At 42.3% G+C, this 15,880-nt stretch overlaps 1 protein-coding gene across 4 annotated transcripts in view; it reads right to left on the reverse strand.

The window, feature by feature from the left end:
• INTS4 (integrator complex subunit 4) overlaps positions 1 to 15,880 on the reverse strand; it is a 37,043-nt gene that overhangs the window by 4,435 nt on the left and 16,728 nt on the right. For all 4 annotated transcript variants that reach the window (XR_003255535.1, XR_003255534.1, XR_003255533.1 and 1 more), the window contains exons 13-22: positions 15,613 to 15,728; positions 13,438 to 13,571; positions 12,527 to 12,684; positions 9,819 to 9,912; positions 7,766 to 7,846; positions 5,308 to 5,438; positions 4,170 to 4,229; positions 2,702 to 2,861; positions 2,246 to 2,389; positions 1,416 to 1,536 (exon numbers count right to left, since the gene is read on the reverse strand). Coding sequence is in view for 1 of the 4 variants with exons in the window: in XM_026078149.1 (XP_025933934.1) it covers positions 1,416 to 1,536; positions 2,246 to 2,389; positions 2,702 to 2,861; positions 4,170 to 4,229; positions 5,308 to 5,438; positions 7,766 to 7,846; positions 9,819 to 9,912; positions 12,527 to 12,684; positions 13,438 to 13,571; positions 15,613 to 15,728 (1,199 nt within the window). In the remaining 3 variants the exon portion in view is untranslated. The remainder of the gene's footprint in view (positions 1 to 1,415; positions 1,537 to 2,245; positions 2,390 to 2,701; positions 2,862 to 4,169; positions 4,230 to 5,307; positions 5,439 to 7,765; positions 7,847 to 9,818; positions 9,913 to 12,526; positions 12,685 to 13,437; positions 13,572 to 15,612; positions 15,729 to 15,880) is intronic.

Raw genomic sequence — 15,880 nt, forward strand, 5'->3', positions numbered from 1 at the left:
AACATGATTCCTTAAGTTTTCCTTACAGACTGCATTACCGAAACCTCCTCTTCTCAGTGCGTTCCTCTAGGCTCCTTCCAGGTTGTCTATGTAATTTTTAAGATGTGGTACCCAAAACTGCAGTGGTACCACAGCTGCAACATCATCAGCACCAAACAGAGCTCAATAAATAATCTTTTTCCCCAGTTATACCACAGTTCAGCTAACACCTCCCTGAGTAAGATCCATCTTTTTGTCATGCTGTCAATTCTTCTTTCATTTGCAGCTTGCTGTCACCTCTATTCGTTCTACTACGCGTCCACCACTTATTCCACATTTTAAGTTTGGACATTCTCCTTGCTACGCACACACTTTTCACTGGTCATCAGTGAGTAACTTTCTTAAACTAAGGCAGCTTCTCCACTTTGCCAATATTACTTTAAATTCTGACTCTATTCTCTCAGCCACCGCCAGCTTGGTATCGTCGCCACATTTTATAYGCTTCAGTTCCGATGTCAAAGTTAAATTAATTAAAATAATAACRAGGGGAGACACCAAAACAGAATCCCTTGGGACCATACTGAAAATGCCTTTCCAGCAAATACTGCAGAACCAGAAATAAGAACTTGGTTCTGCTCCCTCTGGCACAGGATCAACCTTTAAATCCAGATGCTTCCAGCCTTAGAAACAATACCATTTTTTTTCCTCCAAAACAAAACAAAGCAAGCAGGATGAATGAATGTGCTATGGAAGTGCTGTAGAGAAATGACTAAGTGAAAAAGAACATTGCATTAAAAAAAAATTTGGTTAAAAAATAAACCACTGAATCCTATTAACCAGAAAATAAACTGCATAGAAAAAAAAAGTCCACATTTGAATAAACGCAAAGGGATTAACAGAAAACAGGAGAAAGGGAGCTGTGAAAAAATATTCTTTGCTTTTGTTGTTCGAAATCCCACAAGCCAATTACCGAAGCACTTTCATATGAGGGAAGCGTGAATGCCAACTACAATTGAACATGAATGTCGGAGTCACATATTTCATCAGAGATAAAGGGTGTTTTTTTAGGGCATAAAAGGGTGAAACTTTAATCAGCAGCGAAATTACACTGTTGAGTACACACAGTTCCAAAGGTTCTCTGCCGCGCGCAAATACCTGTCAGAACTAAAACAATGAATTACAATGAATCAGTTTACCGTGACGCCTTACTTTTAAACGAGGACGCAGGCCTGCCTCCTACAACGAGCCTTGCTCCGCGCTGCGATGGGGGAACTCACTTTAAACATGCGCTCTCTCATTTAAAGGCTCCGCGGGCCAGGAAGACCGCGCGTGGACGTCTACATCTTTTGTGCAAAAGACTGGGATCAAGCAAGACACATCCCCCTCTTAGAAACGTGCAGCAACACAAACACATCGTATTTTATCATTAACCTTACCTGTCCAGGCTGTGTGCGAGAGGTAAACCTGAGTTATCAGTCTGTGCCTTCCGGGACCAGGATTTCGGAAGTCAGCTGGTTTAGGATGGATTAACTGTGCTTGTCCATCTGGATACAATACCTATAGGGAAAAAAAACCCACAACCAACTGAATGATGGCTGCACTGGGGATTTCTATGACACGCACTGCTGTTTTGCTTTGCTTTTTGCCCGAATTCAGAAGGCAGGAAGGTGTACTTTATGTTGCAGCCAGCAATCCAGTTGCTCCAAATTTAATGGCCACACACCTGCCACGCAGAACCGCAGCACACGGGAAGAAGTACGTGGACGTCAGCTTCTTCCTCTGCACTGGAAGCAGGGTTTTTGGTTTCTTTGTTATGCAGTGAACCTGCATATTTCACTTGACATCATACTACACCCACTTTCTTAGCTACATTTGAAACAAGCGGTTCAGCAGCAGGAAGAAAGCKAAGTTTTAAATAGAGAGAGCCAAGCGCCAATGTATTTCTGCGTGCTTCAGAACAGCTKCTTTTGCTCCCTTTCTTGCCACCACATAAGCTGGATTTTCACCAGTGTTGTTTGTGCTTGCGTTCATAACGTGCAAGCGCATTTGGTAGCGCGTGTGTAGCACAGAATAGCATCAAAGTGCCCAGATCAAACTCTCGGGACCTGTACGTAAGTCAACGCAGTGCGCTATATACAAGCCAGTTTCTGAACGCGTGTGTTAAAACGCAGAAATCCAACACTGTTACTAATGAAGTACTGACAGCCYTATGCAAACTCCCCCTAGAATACAGTCTTGTTAGCACTTACGTCAGGCGACTCCTTACCTGAACTTTAACAGTTCCTTGGGGATCCTGTACATGTTCCAGAGTTGCATCAACATCCAGTGCCACTACCAAGCCTGACGTAAACCTCAAAGGGTTATCAGATTCACCGGTAGGCTCAATGATAGTTGCCGYAGCTCTGTGGAGCTATTAGGGGCGTTTTCAAAAGTGAGTGGAAGAGGAGGAAAAAAAAAAAAAGACAAGACAATCATGACTGTTGTTAACAGAGGAAATATTGTGAATCAACTTCGGATAATTTTAGATACAGTCGGGAAGTGACGAATTACTAAATCTCTATTTTTAGCAACAATCCTGGAGATGCTAGTTATCTAATCCAAAGAAATAACCCTTGTGATCGATCACCAAGCTGAAACATAGAAACATAAAAGCCTCATGGTCTATTGGCGTCTAAGACGGTTTGTAAGAACACTGCATTTTAATTCTTTGTGTTACACTGACCTGCTCTGGAAGGGGAAGGTGAAGGAAGGTACTTTGTCGCAGTGTTGTTTGAAGGATCTTGACCACTTCCGAAGGTTTGGAGGTCACCAGTCTGGGCATTAAGTCTAGCAATTTATCGACGAAGCTGCCTTGCATATGTGGGAGCTCAGAGATGAAACATCTGCGTGTGTTAAGAATATATTAATGAAAATCAAATGCTTATCTCAACAAGGGTTAAGCAGGAATATGCATCTTTGTGTTCCTCTGACAGCCGCTAAGCGGACAGCAAATTTCAGCTACTCTGTCACGGAACGCAGCTAAAAGCTGGGCTGCACAACCCCGCCAGGCATTTAACATGTTCAGGTATTTACAGGCGACCTTAGAGCTAACTAAGACCTAACCATCATCCAGATKCCCCTTTGGGGAATCCACCACTGCCCATAGGGGTTGTGTTTCTCTTAAGAAGTGATGACTTTTGTTGATCCTGAGACTCAGCATCAGGAAAAGACAGAAAAGGAAGCGAACAGTTCTCTTCATTAGCCACCAAATGAGCTTATCATTAGGGAATGGGTATATTCAGATCCCTTTTCTCATCACTTGAACAACCACAACCACCAAGCATATGGACCACAAATAAATGGGAATTTAATCAAGACCTGGAGATGGAATTCTGCTCAGTCAGCTCTGGATACCTACCTCTGAGCTAGCTGCCTGGTTTCCTTTCAAGCCCGTCCAAAAAAACTCATGCATCGCTAACCTGACCTATTTTAGGCATCTATACTAGGATAAGATGAAAGCAGCACCTCTCTCTTTCCAGTAAGTGAGAGCCCAGGTGTCTGCTTCATAAGCAGTGGTCTATAATGCAGATGTTTACAACTGGGTGAGATGATTCCCACCCTGAGCCTGCATGTGGTTCATTCGCTCTCTAATTTCCAATTTAGACATTTGGGGAGGAGGAAGGGAAAAATTCCTTTTCCGTCATACTTCTGTGACAGCTCTTCGATTGATTACAGGTTTAGAAGAGAGTCTACTTCTCGCTTTATCACTGTCTTATGATAGCAACAGGGAGAGGGAGATGGGAAGAGACAGAAAATGCGCGGAATATTCCCTGATGATAATGAGCCTTAATGGTTTCAGGTAATCTGATGACAATCATCATGCACGGTCAAAAGTCGTGAAGTGAATGAGAGGTTACATGGCGCCTCCAAATGCTCGGCATGTATTTGACAACTGCTTCAACTACAGAAAAATCCAATACAAACGCTGAACAGCAAGACCTAAAATGGCCTTCAGTATAGAGTTGCTGCTCTTAGTATCCTGCGAAGAGGTGGAGAGACTTCATTTTTGAATTACATACTTCTGAAAGTCAAGTTTGGCACATCCTAGATCAGGTTACATAGAGAAGAATCATCATCATCGGCTTTTAAAGAACATTTTACATCAACTAAGGTTTTAAAGCAGAAAGTGAAAAAGCAACAGAACTTCTCACCTCTGAAAAGAATCTACTTCCTGTAAGAATTTTTCACACATCCCAAAAAGGGGTTCGGCTCTGTAATGAAGATAACATTCCTTTTTTTAAAATTTATTTTCCAATAACGAAAGCTGGCTCTATACCTATAAGCATTAAGGCATTCTGGAATCCAGTTCAAGCTTACAGAAACTACCAAATCTTAAAGACAACGCGAGGCCAGAAGGGCATTCCCACAAGAAAGAAGTAAACCAAACACAATAAGAAAGGAAGCATTCCCATCTTCTTCATCCACCCCCCCCCCAAAAAAAAACTTTGCAAAAACTTTGCATTTGCACAAGCCACTGATGAAGTTCCCAAAGTCACTGTGAGAAAATATTAACTTTCCACTACAAATCAGGAGCTTAAGAAGCAAATATTATTGATCTCTAAGGGAACACAGTAAATTGATGGCAAGTGAACTCAACACCCCCCCAAAAACAGAAGAAAAAAMCCCCCCAAAAAACAAATTAGGATAAAGCACTTTGCTCTAACACTGCCAAATAAAGTTCTAATTCTACAACCATTCAAAACCACATGTAACTTCAGTCACCTGAGCAGCCAAAATGAACCACATACAACCTCTCATGTGATCTAAGTTATCCATATGTATAAGCATTTTATGTCCGAGATACCCAAACATTAGTTGCGGAACGTCAGTAAAAAAGACAATTCTTTTACGATGCAAAAAACTCAGCAACTAACTTATATTTAACAAAGTAAATATAGTTAGTGAATTCTTCGATACATATGACTTTTTTCTCATTTAAACAGGTCCCAAATTTCAACTCTAAGACACTCCACAATGTTTTTACTTTTTTTTAATGTTTTCTTATGTTCCCAGCTGAGAAAAACTCAAGTTAGATGATAAAATTAATAGGAAAACATGTTTGGGGTTAATACTGTGTCACTATATAGCTAAATCAAAGACAAAAGAAGTTGTCTTTTCATTCCAAATCCGTTTGGCAAATGGTTATTGGCATGCCAGGATGTTTTATGCATTTAAGTTACCCTGGGCATTTTTTTTTWATTAAAGAAAAAAAAAAAAGCTTGAGGAAACTAAGTTTACAGTTAACCCTAAGAAGATCCACATGCTTCTCTTTTAGCAGGTCGTCCTTACCCCCTGGTGGTACGCGCAGTCACTATAAGCTGTAATGCCTTCGCCTGCAGCCTCATGTGGTGAATAATGACCACTTGTCTACCTTCCACTCCGCTGTACATGAACTCCATTTTATAGGTTTCTTCCAGGATCTGTCAGACACCACAGGAGTAACAAGCCATCAGACTCTACTAGCACAAACTTGATCACAAAATTCCAGGATTTTTCCCCCCCCCGCACCGAGAAACATTAATCCACAAGTCCTATTCTTTTGATGAAACTATTCACGGCATAAGGTGATACCTAATATTAAAGTTAACTCTGCCTGAAATCAAGCACTCCCCTCTTTGGCAGCCTACCTTACAATGTTGCATTTTAAATTTCCACGGGTAAAATGCTCACCGACTCCCCTCTTGGCTGCTCTGACATACAAGACATAAGCAGCACAACACAGGTGTCCCACTGGCCCTGCTCAGTTTTATATTTTAGGGCTAAATTTTTCACAATTCTCTTGGAAACAACTTTACACTCGAGAACATTTCACATAGTTGCCATCTTCAGCTGCAGTATCACAAGATAAGCATCACTCCAGGTTATTTTAGACACGCAGCTAAAAGCTTAGACAACACATTGCGATTTTGGCTATTATAGCATTGCATCTGTAGAATAGATGGGCTTAAGCAGGCAAGAGAAGCACTCAAATCAGTGTAATTGGCTCCTCTACAACCGTACTGAACCCAAGAACTGGTACGTTATTAAACAGGAAAGATTCCTGCACCTTGCACTGATGGGAAGCCATCTACATTCTCAATCACAACAGATAGCAGCTTCYCGGGGGGTTCATAGGCTGCTGAGAGGGGCACCCAAGAAAGACAGTTCAATTAGAGAAGATTTAAAAAGCCAGTAGGCTTTTGTTTCTACCGGTCCCTGGGGACAGCTTTCAACAGCATACAGGGTTTTGATACACAGCAATAGCTGCCTCTTATTACATTTTAATTAGCTGGAGACTCGAAATGTCAATATCGCTTCCCAGCAGATACATGGACTTGCCTTTACCCTAAGTTTGCTTCCACATTTTTTAATAGCTTGCTTTCTTCTTCACTTTTTCCTAGGGTTCAGCTTTGCTTTTTCCAGGATCTGATCATTTATACCAAACAGAACCACAGAAAAATTCAGGTTGGAAGGGACCTCCAGTGGTTACAACAACTGGTTACCACATTTGCTGCCCTCCCCTTGTCCACAGCACCAGTCGCCTCATCATAGAAAGCAATGAGGTTGTTCAGGCACGATTTGCCCTTGGTAAATCCATTTTGGCTGCTGCCAATCTCTTAGAAATGGCTCCTCAGAGGATTTACTCCATGATCTTCTCAGGGCTGAGGTTTGGCCAACCAGCCTGTAGTTCTCTGGATCTTCTTCTCGTCCTTCTGGAAGATGGGTGTGATGTTTGCCTTTTTCCAGTCATCACGAACCTCCCCCAGCTCCCCCTTCCCATTTTGAAGATGAGAGAGCAGCCTCACAACGACAACCAGTTCCTTCAGCACCCACCTGGCCTCACGGACTTATGTATGTCTAATGGGCTTCAGTGATCCCTAACTGTCGTCTTCTACACTGAGCACAGCTTGACTCCCACAGACTCTCCTAGTAGGCTCAGGTTGCATCAGCAACTCTTGTAGACTCTTATCCAAAGTAAGTCACAGGCAGAAACTGTCGGACTTTCATGTCTGCCCCATTTCTAACTTGATCTGAAAAAGACAGTCTCTACCTTCAAGCTGAACTCCACATTTAACCACATCTTTTTGATCTCTGTGTCAGTACTACAAAAACATTGTAAAATRGTGTCTACATTTGTCTTTTAAATTGTTATTGTAATAGACTGTAGTTTAATTGCAATATACTTATATTTTATGTATTTTATATCTGTCACAAAATATAACTGCAAGTATTGCAATATAACGCACAAAATCTACCGCACACATTTGGATGACATCCCCAGAGACAGCAAAACCTCAGAGACATGCAAACTGCACCCACTAAGCAAACTGACCTAGAACAAGTCTCAGGCTTGACTAGGGCAAAGAATACATCTGGCTTAGTTTTCTTCTAAGGCTGAGACAGAGAGCAATAGTTTCGAATGAGTGTTTAGGCACCTTAAAAAGACGATGTGCTAACGGTGACATTTTATAACAAAAAGATCGACTCCAAATGTCTCATCTGACATCTCACCTGATCACCTACCATTTTCCTAAATGACAAATGGTATTCAAGCAACTCAGAACACATTCAGCGTCTGAGAAGTCAAGCACAAGTCAAAGCTAGTATTAGTATTATCCCATGTACAAATTACTCCACTTTGGTAAACCAGGATTTACCTGGACAGACTAGTGTAGTAGAAAATCAGAAGCACATTACTGTCGCATGGTAAGGAAGGGCTTGTATCCGAGGACTTGCCTCCACGGAGACTCAGCAGCTTCAACCTCACCTGTTTCGCYGCAGCGGATGCCAATGCGTTCTGCTTCAGGTACAGAGGAGCTGCCACATTCCACAGTTTCTCCTGCAAGGCCTACAAAAGAAAACCATGAAGTACGATAAATATCTAGTTCACTCTAAAACAATAACAAGTTATAACCCTGTGTTAGACGGCGCTGGGAACAGGGCATGTGCTCTGTCTCTCGGCTGAATGATGCCAAGGGGTTGCTGGAGAAAGCAGGCCAGAAGTTTCTTTTGTGCTTCTAAACACAGTATGGGAAACCAAGGCCTCAAAAATATATATTTTTTTATTTAAATACCAAGACCCCCATATTATTATAAAATATAAAACATAAATTGAGAATATTTTACAGAACTATGAATTAGAGACTTGCTGAGCTGCAAACACTTCAGTATCTTTTATGGAGAGTTTTATGCAGAATATAATCATTTATTAGAAAAACAATAACCCAGTTGCTTTCTCACCTCTTTGAGACTAAGATCAGGACGTTCTCAGATTACAGATAAAAAGTGGAAACAATACCAACTGGCCCCCAGAAAGACACCGACCCAGTCGTATTTCAGAGCATTCCTGGTGACGGTTTCACCCCTTCAAAAGGTCCTAGAGTTACTAACTACCGAACAAAACAGAGCTACTGATATTTGCATTAAAAAAAAACAACACCCTATTTGCTTTCCGATTTATGATGAAAAATGTCAGGAAGTTTGCCTGGATGATGTATAGCACTGCCTCCTTTTTGAAGTTGTTTGCTCTTAGGTACRGCTACGCACAAAGCTGATTGGAGCCACAGCTCAAGGACACACACACGATATCCTTTACCTAAACCGGTTCCCAGAAACCCAGCTAACTGCTCCTGAAATTACACAACGCGTAACAGCGCCTGAAAGGGCTGGAACCTCTCGAAGCTAAAGAGGCTGAGAAATGAAGATACCTTTTTCCCCAACAATTTCTAAGCTGTTGAGGAAAAAAACAGTTGGAAAGAAATCTACCGAAAAGGCCGGCTCTGACAGTAAGTTTCTCTCTGCCATATCAGAGTTTCTAGTTATATGATATTCCAAGTTACTTTTAATTTCATCCACACTATTCACTCTTCCACATCACCGACCTACTGACTGTCCAGCAGCTCAAGCAAAGAATGGCTTGGGCAGCCTTCAGTTAGCGTTTACCCGCTTCTTCGAAAACAGACCACACACGTTTGCCAGAAATACAAAATATCGCATTCTTTTAGCTAACGTACATTGGTTCGCCCCAGTCAACGCCTGGAGGAAAGCCAAAAAAGCCTAATCCAAATGCTAGTCTTCTGCATGGATAGCACGTCCTGCTTTGGCAAAACTTGCAGATTTAGCTATTACTGTTCTGAACTGTAACACCGCTCATCTAAAATATCCTCTTTGGGCTGTAAATGTATTCCAAGGATTTGAGGGCTGCTATAAGATATTCCAACTGGCAACTACACATTTAGCAAAGCAACTGAAATACTTTCCTGGTTTTACATAACAAAGCTTTTGTTGGGCACCTTCTGGAAACTGGTTTGCGAATTCTTGCTTTGCATATAGATAGGTCACCTTCAAACACCTAAAGCATACCAGCAAACTAACTTAAATACTATCGCTGGTTTACAGCTGGAGAGGTAAAGCAAGGAGTTTGAGCTCCTGTTTACAGCAAGAAGCTGACTTTGAAAACAGCTGCTATTTTGTCAAAATAACCAGTTCATCTGCTAACATAAAACGGACAGAACGTTTCAACGCTGTAGAAGATTTCTGTCAGCAAATATATTAACAAACTCTGCACTGGCAAAGCGCACGCGAACCAACATGAGCTCTACACACAAGAGCAGGCATCTGCAATGGTGTACTCATTTGCAAAGTTACTGCATAAATAACGGGCCGCAGAAGGAAAGCGGGAACATCGGAACCCCAGGGAGCCTSCGCTTTCGTTATAAATCAGTTTTCAGTGCAAACATCAAACCAGGAGAAGTGCACCACTGTAGGGGGCTGCGGGCGTTTCAGACCAACAGCCCAAGAAACCCAGACAAAAACCCAACCTTGATGAGGAGCAGCTGACACTGAAGGTAAGTCGCAGTGAAGTCCGCCATCCCCGCCAGCTCTGACTGCAGCTCTCCAAGCCTCTGAAGATCACTGAAGCAAGTGAAAAAAAAGAAAAAACATTGAGACAGGCAGCGCAAAACGTTAATCTGAGCGCGCTCAGAGTGCAGCAACAGCAGTGCTGAACCAGCCAGCTCCTCCTGCATCTTCCTTCTGCTTATCCTTACAAAAAGCACCAGAAATCGTATAAAAACGAGGCACTACAAAACAATTTGCACCTTGGGACTTTGCAGCATCTCTCTTGTTCCTGGAGGCTGTCATGAGCACAGCAGTGGCAGCAGCAACCCACATTACTCTGCAGCCCTAGGGGAACCATACAGGGTAGCAGTTCCAGATTTAACTTAAGACACTCCAGATTTCCACAGCAGCTAAAGACCCATTTGTGTTGCGCTGCTGGGAAATCTAACTGCTCACGTCGGCTAGAAAAGATTGTTTGGAACATGCTGGGCTCATGCAACAAGGCACATGTGAACTATAGCTGCATTTTTAAAACAAGCTCAAGTCTAGCATACTGATATGGTCACAAGAGGCTGCTGTGCGGTATAATTATTTATCATAAAGCATACAGCTACAGAAGCAGCTTTTATCCTCCAGAACAAAAGACAGCCAGTGGAACCCAAAAAGCTGATCCAGGAGACTGTCTGTGAACTCTGCAGCCAAGGAAAACCTTCCCCAAGCAGAGGGTTTGGGCCTTCCTTAAATGCAAGAGCAGTAGAGCCAGTCTGAGCCTTACATAGTGACTAAACTCCATCCTTTCCAGGAGAGCAGAGAAGAACAGACTCCTCGGTGCTCAATTCCCACGTCACACTTAATGTACCACAACACACTACTGGGGAACGGGATGTCATCTCTCAGCTAATAGCCAGATATTCCATTTCCCAGTCTTCTGTGGTTCACAACTGCCCTAATTCTATTTCCATACRAATATATAAGAGATTTCAACATGCCTGCAAGACGAAGAAAAGGTCCTGTTGTACAGATGGAGAAACTAAACCAYAAAGACTGATTAACTTTAAAGCCCCTCTTACAATTTCAGCTGGAGAGCCTAGGGGTACAGCATCAGTCCTGAGCACGGTTAGAAATGTAAGTCACAAGTAGACACCAAATCCATGAGGTCTGCGCCGCTTCCCCTGATGACAGTAACGATAAAGGAGGACGGAGCTACGTCCCACCGCGGAACCCACCGCTGTGAATTTCTTCTATCCCCCTCCTCTTAGCAACCGAACTGTCAGTGCCACAAGCTCTTGCCCTCTGCAAAATAACCTTTTGCGTTTTGTTTTGTTCTTAAATCCTCCCCTTCTCTTAAGGCTGGAAAACAGCAGTTGGGTTAGTGCAGTTCCTGGGTGGTGATCCCAGCAGAAAAAAAAAAAACACACAAAAAACACCACCACCAAAAAGCATACAGATTATTTCCATTAACTCCGGAGTACTACTGTCCTTCACTGCATGTAAACAACGCCTGCGGCCATCTATATTATGCTCTCAGACGTAATTCCTATACTCAAAATGGGAAACACTTGCAGCCCGTGAGGTTTCGAGTTTTATTGTGCCTATGAGACTTTGGACGTTCTGCCAAGAAACCGTCTAAAACGTTTAGTTCTGTTTGAAACGTTTAATGTCCTAAATGTTTTGAGACAATCTTTTAGACTGTGCGTAATAGCTTCTAAACAGCCGAGAACAAGTCATTTGCTTTTCACGGGGAGGTTTTCAGTGAGGAGCACGTTGTTTCTTCTCCACTGCAGGTGGATTTAAAGGTAATCCACAGCTGCATGCACAGAAACAGCAGATTTGGGGGAGGGAAAAAATAAAGCCTTTGGGAATTCTTTATTCACACTTTGGATCCAAACGCTGCATTTTGGACTGTTTTTCTGACTCTTAAACTACAGCTTTTTTTCTACCAAGCAGACAAATCACATTGAAAGGATCCTTTTCGAGTGTTTTGTTTGTGTAAATCAGTCCACAGATGAAATGGGAAAGGCACCACAAAACGCACATTCAGAAGCCACATTGTACATCCTTATCAACAGCAGACAGCAATGCAAAATAACACTGTCTATTCTGGGAAAACCTCTCTGTGAATTTCATACTGATGAAGAACGCCAGAGTCCTCTATAAACGGGACTGGTGATAAGAACCCAGCAAAGCCACAGAAGCGGGTCCTCTCCCACCGAACGAAAGGCCACAGGACCTGAAAATCAGAAGAGCAAAGGAGACAACAACCTCTTTCTCCCTGCAAAAAAAAGCACGTGCATTACAAATAATACCATCGAAATGAGGGATTCATACAGGGACAGAGAACTAATAAKGACACACAAAGCTGTCACCCCCAAAAACCGAAAGCACGTTTAACCACAAGTGAACAGTCCAAGAARAGCACCCTTACCTGACCAAGCTCTGAAAAGATATTCCCGTTAAATGCACGCTGATCTTTTGGTGTAGCAGAGCCAGAGCTGAGACCCCTGGTTTTGTTTTAAACAGGTCATGATTCTGTTTTTAATCACAATACAATCACAATCTCTATCAGGGGGTTCAGACTAAGCGCCCAACAGCAAAGCAAAACATTCGTATTCAGAATCAATGCAGCTACTTCAAAGAAACTGGGAATTTTAACCCATCTTCAAACAAACACGCCAGCTTGCAGCCTTACCGAATGGTAAATTCCAGCAGCTCCTGTACGCCCTGTGGGTCAAGGTGCTGAAGGTTGTAAACCCTCTCCAGGCTCTGATGCAAGAACTGCTGGGAAGGATCCTCATTTGGTGTAATACTGGTGGAGACGGGGGAGGACACCAGCTTTCTACCTGGCAGCTAAGCAAAAAGAAACACATGCACACAAAAGAGAAGAGCTTAACACAAGGAAAAACACTCCAAAATGCTGCCTCGCTAGTTAGGAGCGAGAATACTACCAACCGAGAGCTCCAATTTATTTCTCAGATTCAACATTCTTATCGAGGCTTTCATGTCTGCATCTTTGTTAATTAACACTCTCCAGTTTATAATTCCCCTCTGGACAGAGATCTTCAGTTTAAATTTCARCATCCCTTTGAGAGAAGCATCTTCCTAATCTATAAACTACGAGATGGTGAAGTCAAGACCACACAAAGTGCAGCTGATTTTACGAGCTGTCATAAGGCTTATGGCCAACGTCGGCACCACCCATACTTCCACGCGGGAAAAGCACGCTTCAAAGTGGCAGGGAACACATCTTACCCATGAATAAACCGTGTAGGTAGGACRCAAGTCAAATATTAGCAAGATTTGCATAGGCTAAACTCCCCTTTCYCCCACTGCCAGAAAGCTCCTGGGAATCCTGCCCTCTGGTACTCCTTCCTAACCAGCAAACTCCGTGCTATTCTCACTTGAGAGCAGTAACGCTATTATGCTCCCCAAAACATTACAAGCTCCATATTGTAACAATTTAATATTTGGCTCTTCTTACTTAACGTACAATTCAATATTCACCCCCTTGATGGTTGGGGAAAAAAAACCTTTTCGACTCAAAACGTTATAGTATTCACAGCAAAACAGCGGCGAAGCACAAACCGAGGTGGTTCAACTTACTCTTAACGGAGGGACCAGGTGAGAGAGACTGTCGCGAAGATAGGCGTAATGTCTGAACGTGTGATCAGAAAACAGCGCAGGCATCGTTGGGCAACTTTTAGCAGCGTTAAAAATCAGAACCAGGACGGCAATGTCTATTGAAACGGATTGTYAAAGAAAAACAAACAACAGCAGAAATCGCTCCTGGGGGATGGCAAGCTAAAACAACAACAGCTCAACAACCCTTTCTTTGCTGGAAATTGTTTAGGAGGGTTTTTTTTTTTTAAACAACGGGAGAACGTTGAGCAAAAACCAAAGAGGCAGCTGTATGAGCAGATGAAAATGAAGTACAAAGTGTAAACATTACAGAAGGGGCCATATTGGAGAAAGGATGTTACTGCCAACACGGGATTGCTCACAGGCGACACAAAGGATGGGAGCCAGGGAGAATAAACGCAGAACAGGTCTAGTAGGTGGAGTTCGCTCTTCCCCATCTCGGAGCTTACTCTCTGCTTACCTGCCTGGTACCCAAATACTACCTAAAAGTAAACAGTTGTCTCCGAGTCCTTGAAAACTGCTGCATCTCTTATGGTGCAAAAACCCTAAAAAAAACCCATCTCTCTTGCACAGACAAACTGAATCAAGGGATCAAACATTGGAAGAAGATTCTGGAATAGAAGAGAAAAATCATTTTCACAGTCCAAGAGCCAGAGAAATACAAAAGGCAGCAAAATTGGCCAAAAGCTGAGGCATTCACCTGCAACAGGGTAACCCCAAGCGTAAGATATCTAACGGGAGAGAGTAACAGGACCCCGGTGTAAAGCTTAGGATGGTCAGGGCGCTCGCTTGCATGGGGAAGAAGTCGGTTCAGACCCTCTCTCAAGCACAGAAGGGACCTGAACCCACATTTCCTATTTCATGAAAGTCTGCTGTAGTCATGGGCTGCCAAGTATAAAGGCAGCAGCTTGACAAACCAATTCCCCCTCTTTGACCAAAATCCTTTCCAAATTTTCAGCTGAAGCTATCGGCTAATTTGATTCAAACTTGCTAACCACTATGAATCAATCAAAACTCTACTTTCAGTTAATAATTTATTTGCTTAAAAAGAAAAAAAAAAGGGGGTGGAAAAAAATAAAATAAAAAGACCACCATCCAGCTCTACTCTGCAGTTTCTGGCTCCCAGACCTGTCTTCACAGAATACCTCTCCATAGGATTTGGTAGTCAGCTATCTCCAGAACATCCTAGCAAAAAATATTCTCTGGCTCAGGGTAAGAAGATCCATTTAGCTAAACAACAGTTCTTTTCCCCCACTGTTCCTTCAATCCTCAACTCAGAGCACAACTTTACTCAAATTATTGCTTAACTATCCTGTTAGGGATAAATCCTTCTCTCCACCCGATTCTAGCCCTTCTCAATTCTCGGAAGGTATTTATTTGACTTGCACAGAAGTTCTGGCTGGTGGCCTCTGAATGGCGAGATAAATAAGGACTATGCTTCACCGAAGAAGAGAGTTGTTCCAGTCTGACATCTCTCAGTATGCATCGTAAGTGAATTATGTTCTGCAGCTGCATAGAAGGGAAGTGAGAAGAATGAACAAAAGAAAAACGGTATTCCACATTTCTAAGGCATTTTCTATTATTAAGGATTCTGTGATAACAATAACAGTTTGTATTCTAAAGCATCAAAAGTGCCTAAATTTATAGCACTATAGGGATTTAGCCACTGCTGTACTGAAAGACGATAGCGTCCTATACACTACACAACAGCGAAGGTAGGGGAAGTTTTACATTAAAAAAAAAAAATATATATATATATATATATATATCAGGGAAAACTACTACTCTTATTTAAAGGTAGAAGGATCTTTAAGATTAGTGCAAACTAGACAAATGTTTTCACATCAAAGGACACATCTGCAAGACCTAAACCTTGACAAATTGTTTAATAACCAGATTATTCATTACAGTGGGGAAAAAAAGGCTAATTATACCCCATAGGTATTTAGGAAAATGGTTCTAGATAACAGTTATTCCATCGCTTACTGAGTAATAACAGTAAGTTGCAAAGGGATTCAGAAATAGCCACAGGACTGTCGGCTGCAGTTTGAGATAGTATAACAAATGTGAGCAATTAGAAAAAAAAATGAATAAGTCTTTTAGAGTCAAAAAGAACAACTGATTTCCTTGGAAAGATACAGGCTGGGTCATCCATGTCCGGTTCTGGAGTGTCAAAGAAAGGATGCGTGCTCAGTAGCTCCGGGACTAACGGAAGCACCAAAGTTGGATGCCTGCTTCCCAAGAACTTTAAGCATCTGAAAATACACAGATTGAAATATTTCTTAGTAAGCATGCACGTTGCAAAACACAACGTTTTAAAGCACTACTATTCCATATTATAGTGGCACCTTGAGGTGCCGATCAACCTCAGAAACCTCATGTCCAAGTCTTCACGCAGACTCATGGC

Source organism: Apteryx rowi, unplaced genomic scaffold (genome assembly GCF_003343035.1).
Source record: "Apteryx rowi isolate R43461 unplaced genomic scaffold, aptRow1 scaffold_471, whole genome shotgun sequence".
Lineage (NCBI taxonomy): Eukaryota > Metazoa > Chordata > Aves > Apterygiformes > Apterygidae > Apteryx > Apteryx rowi.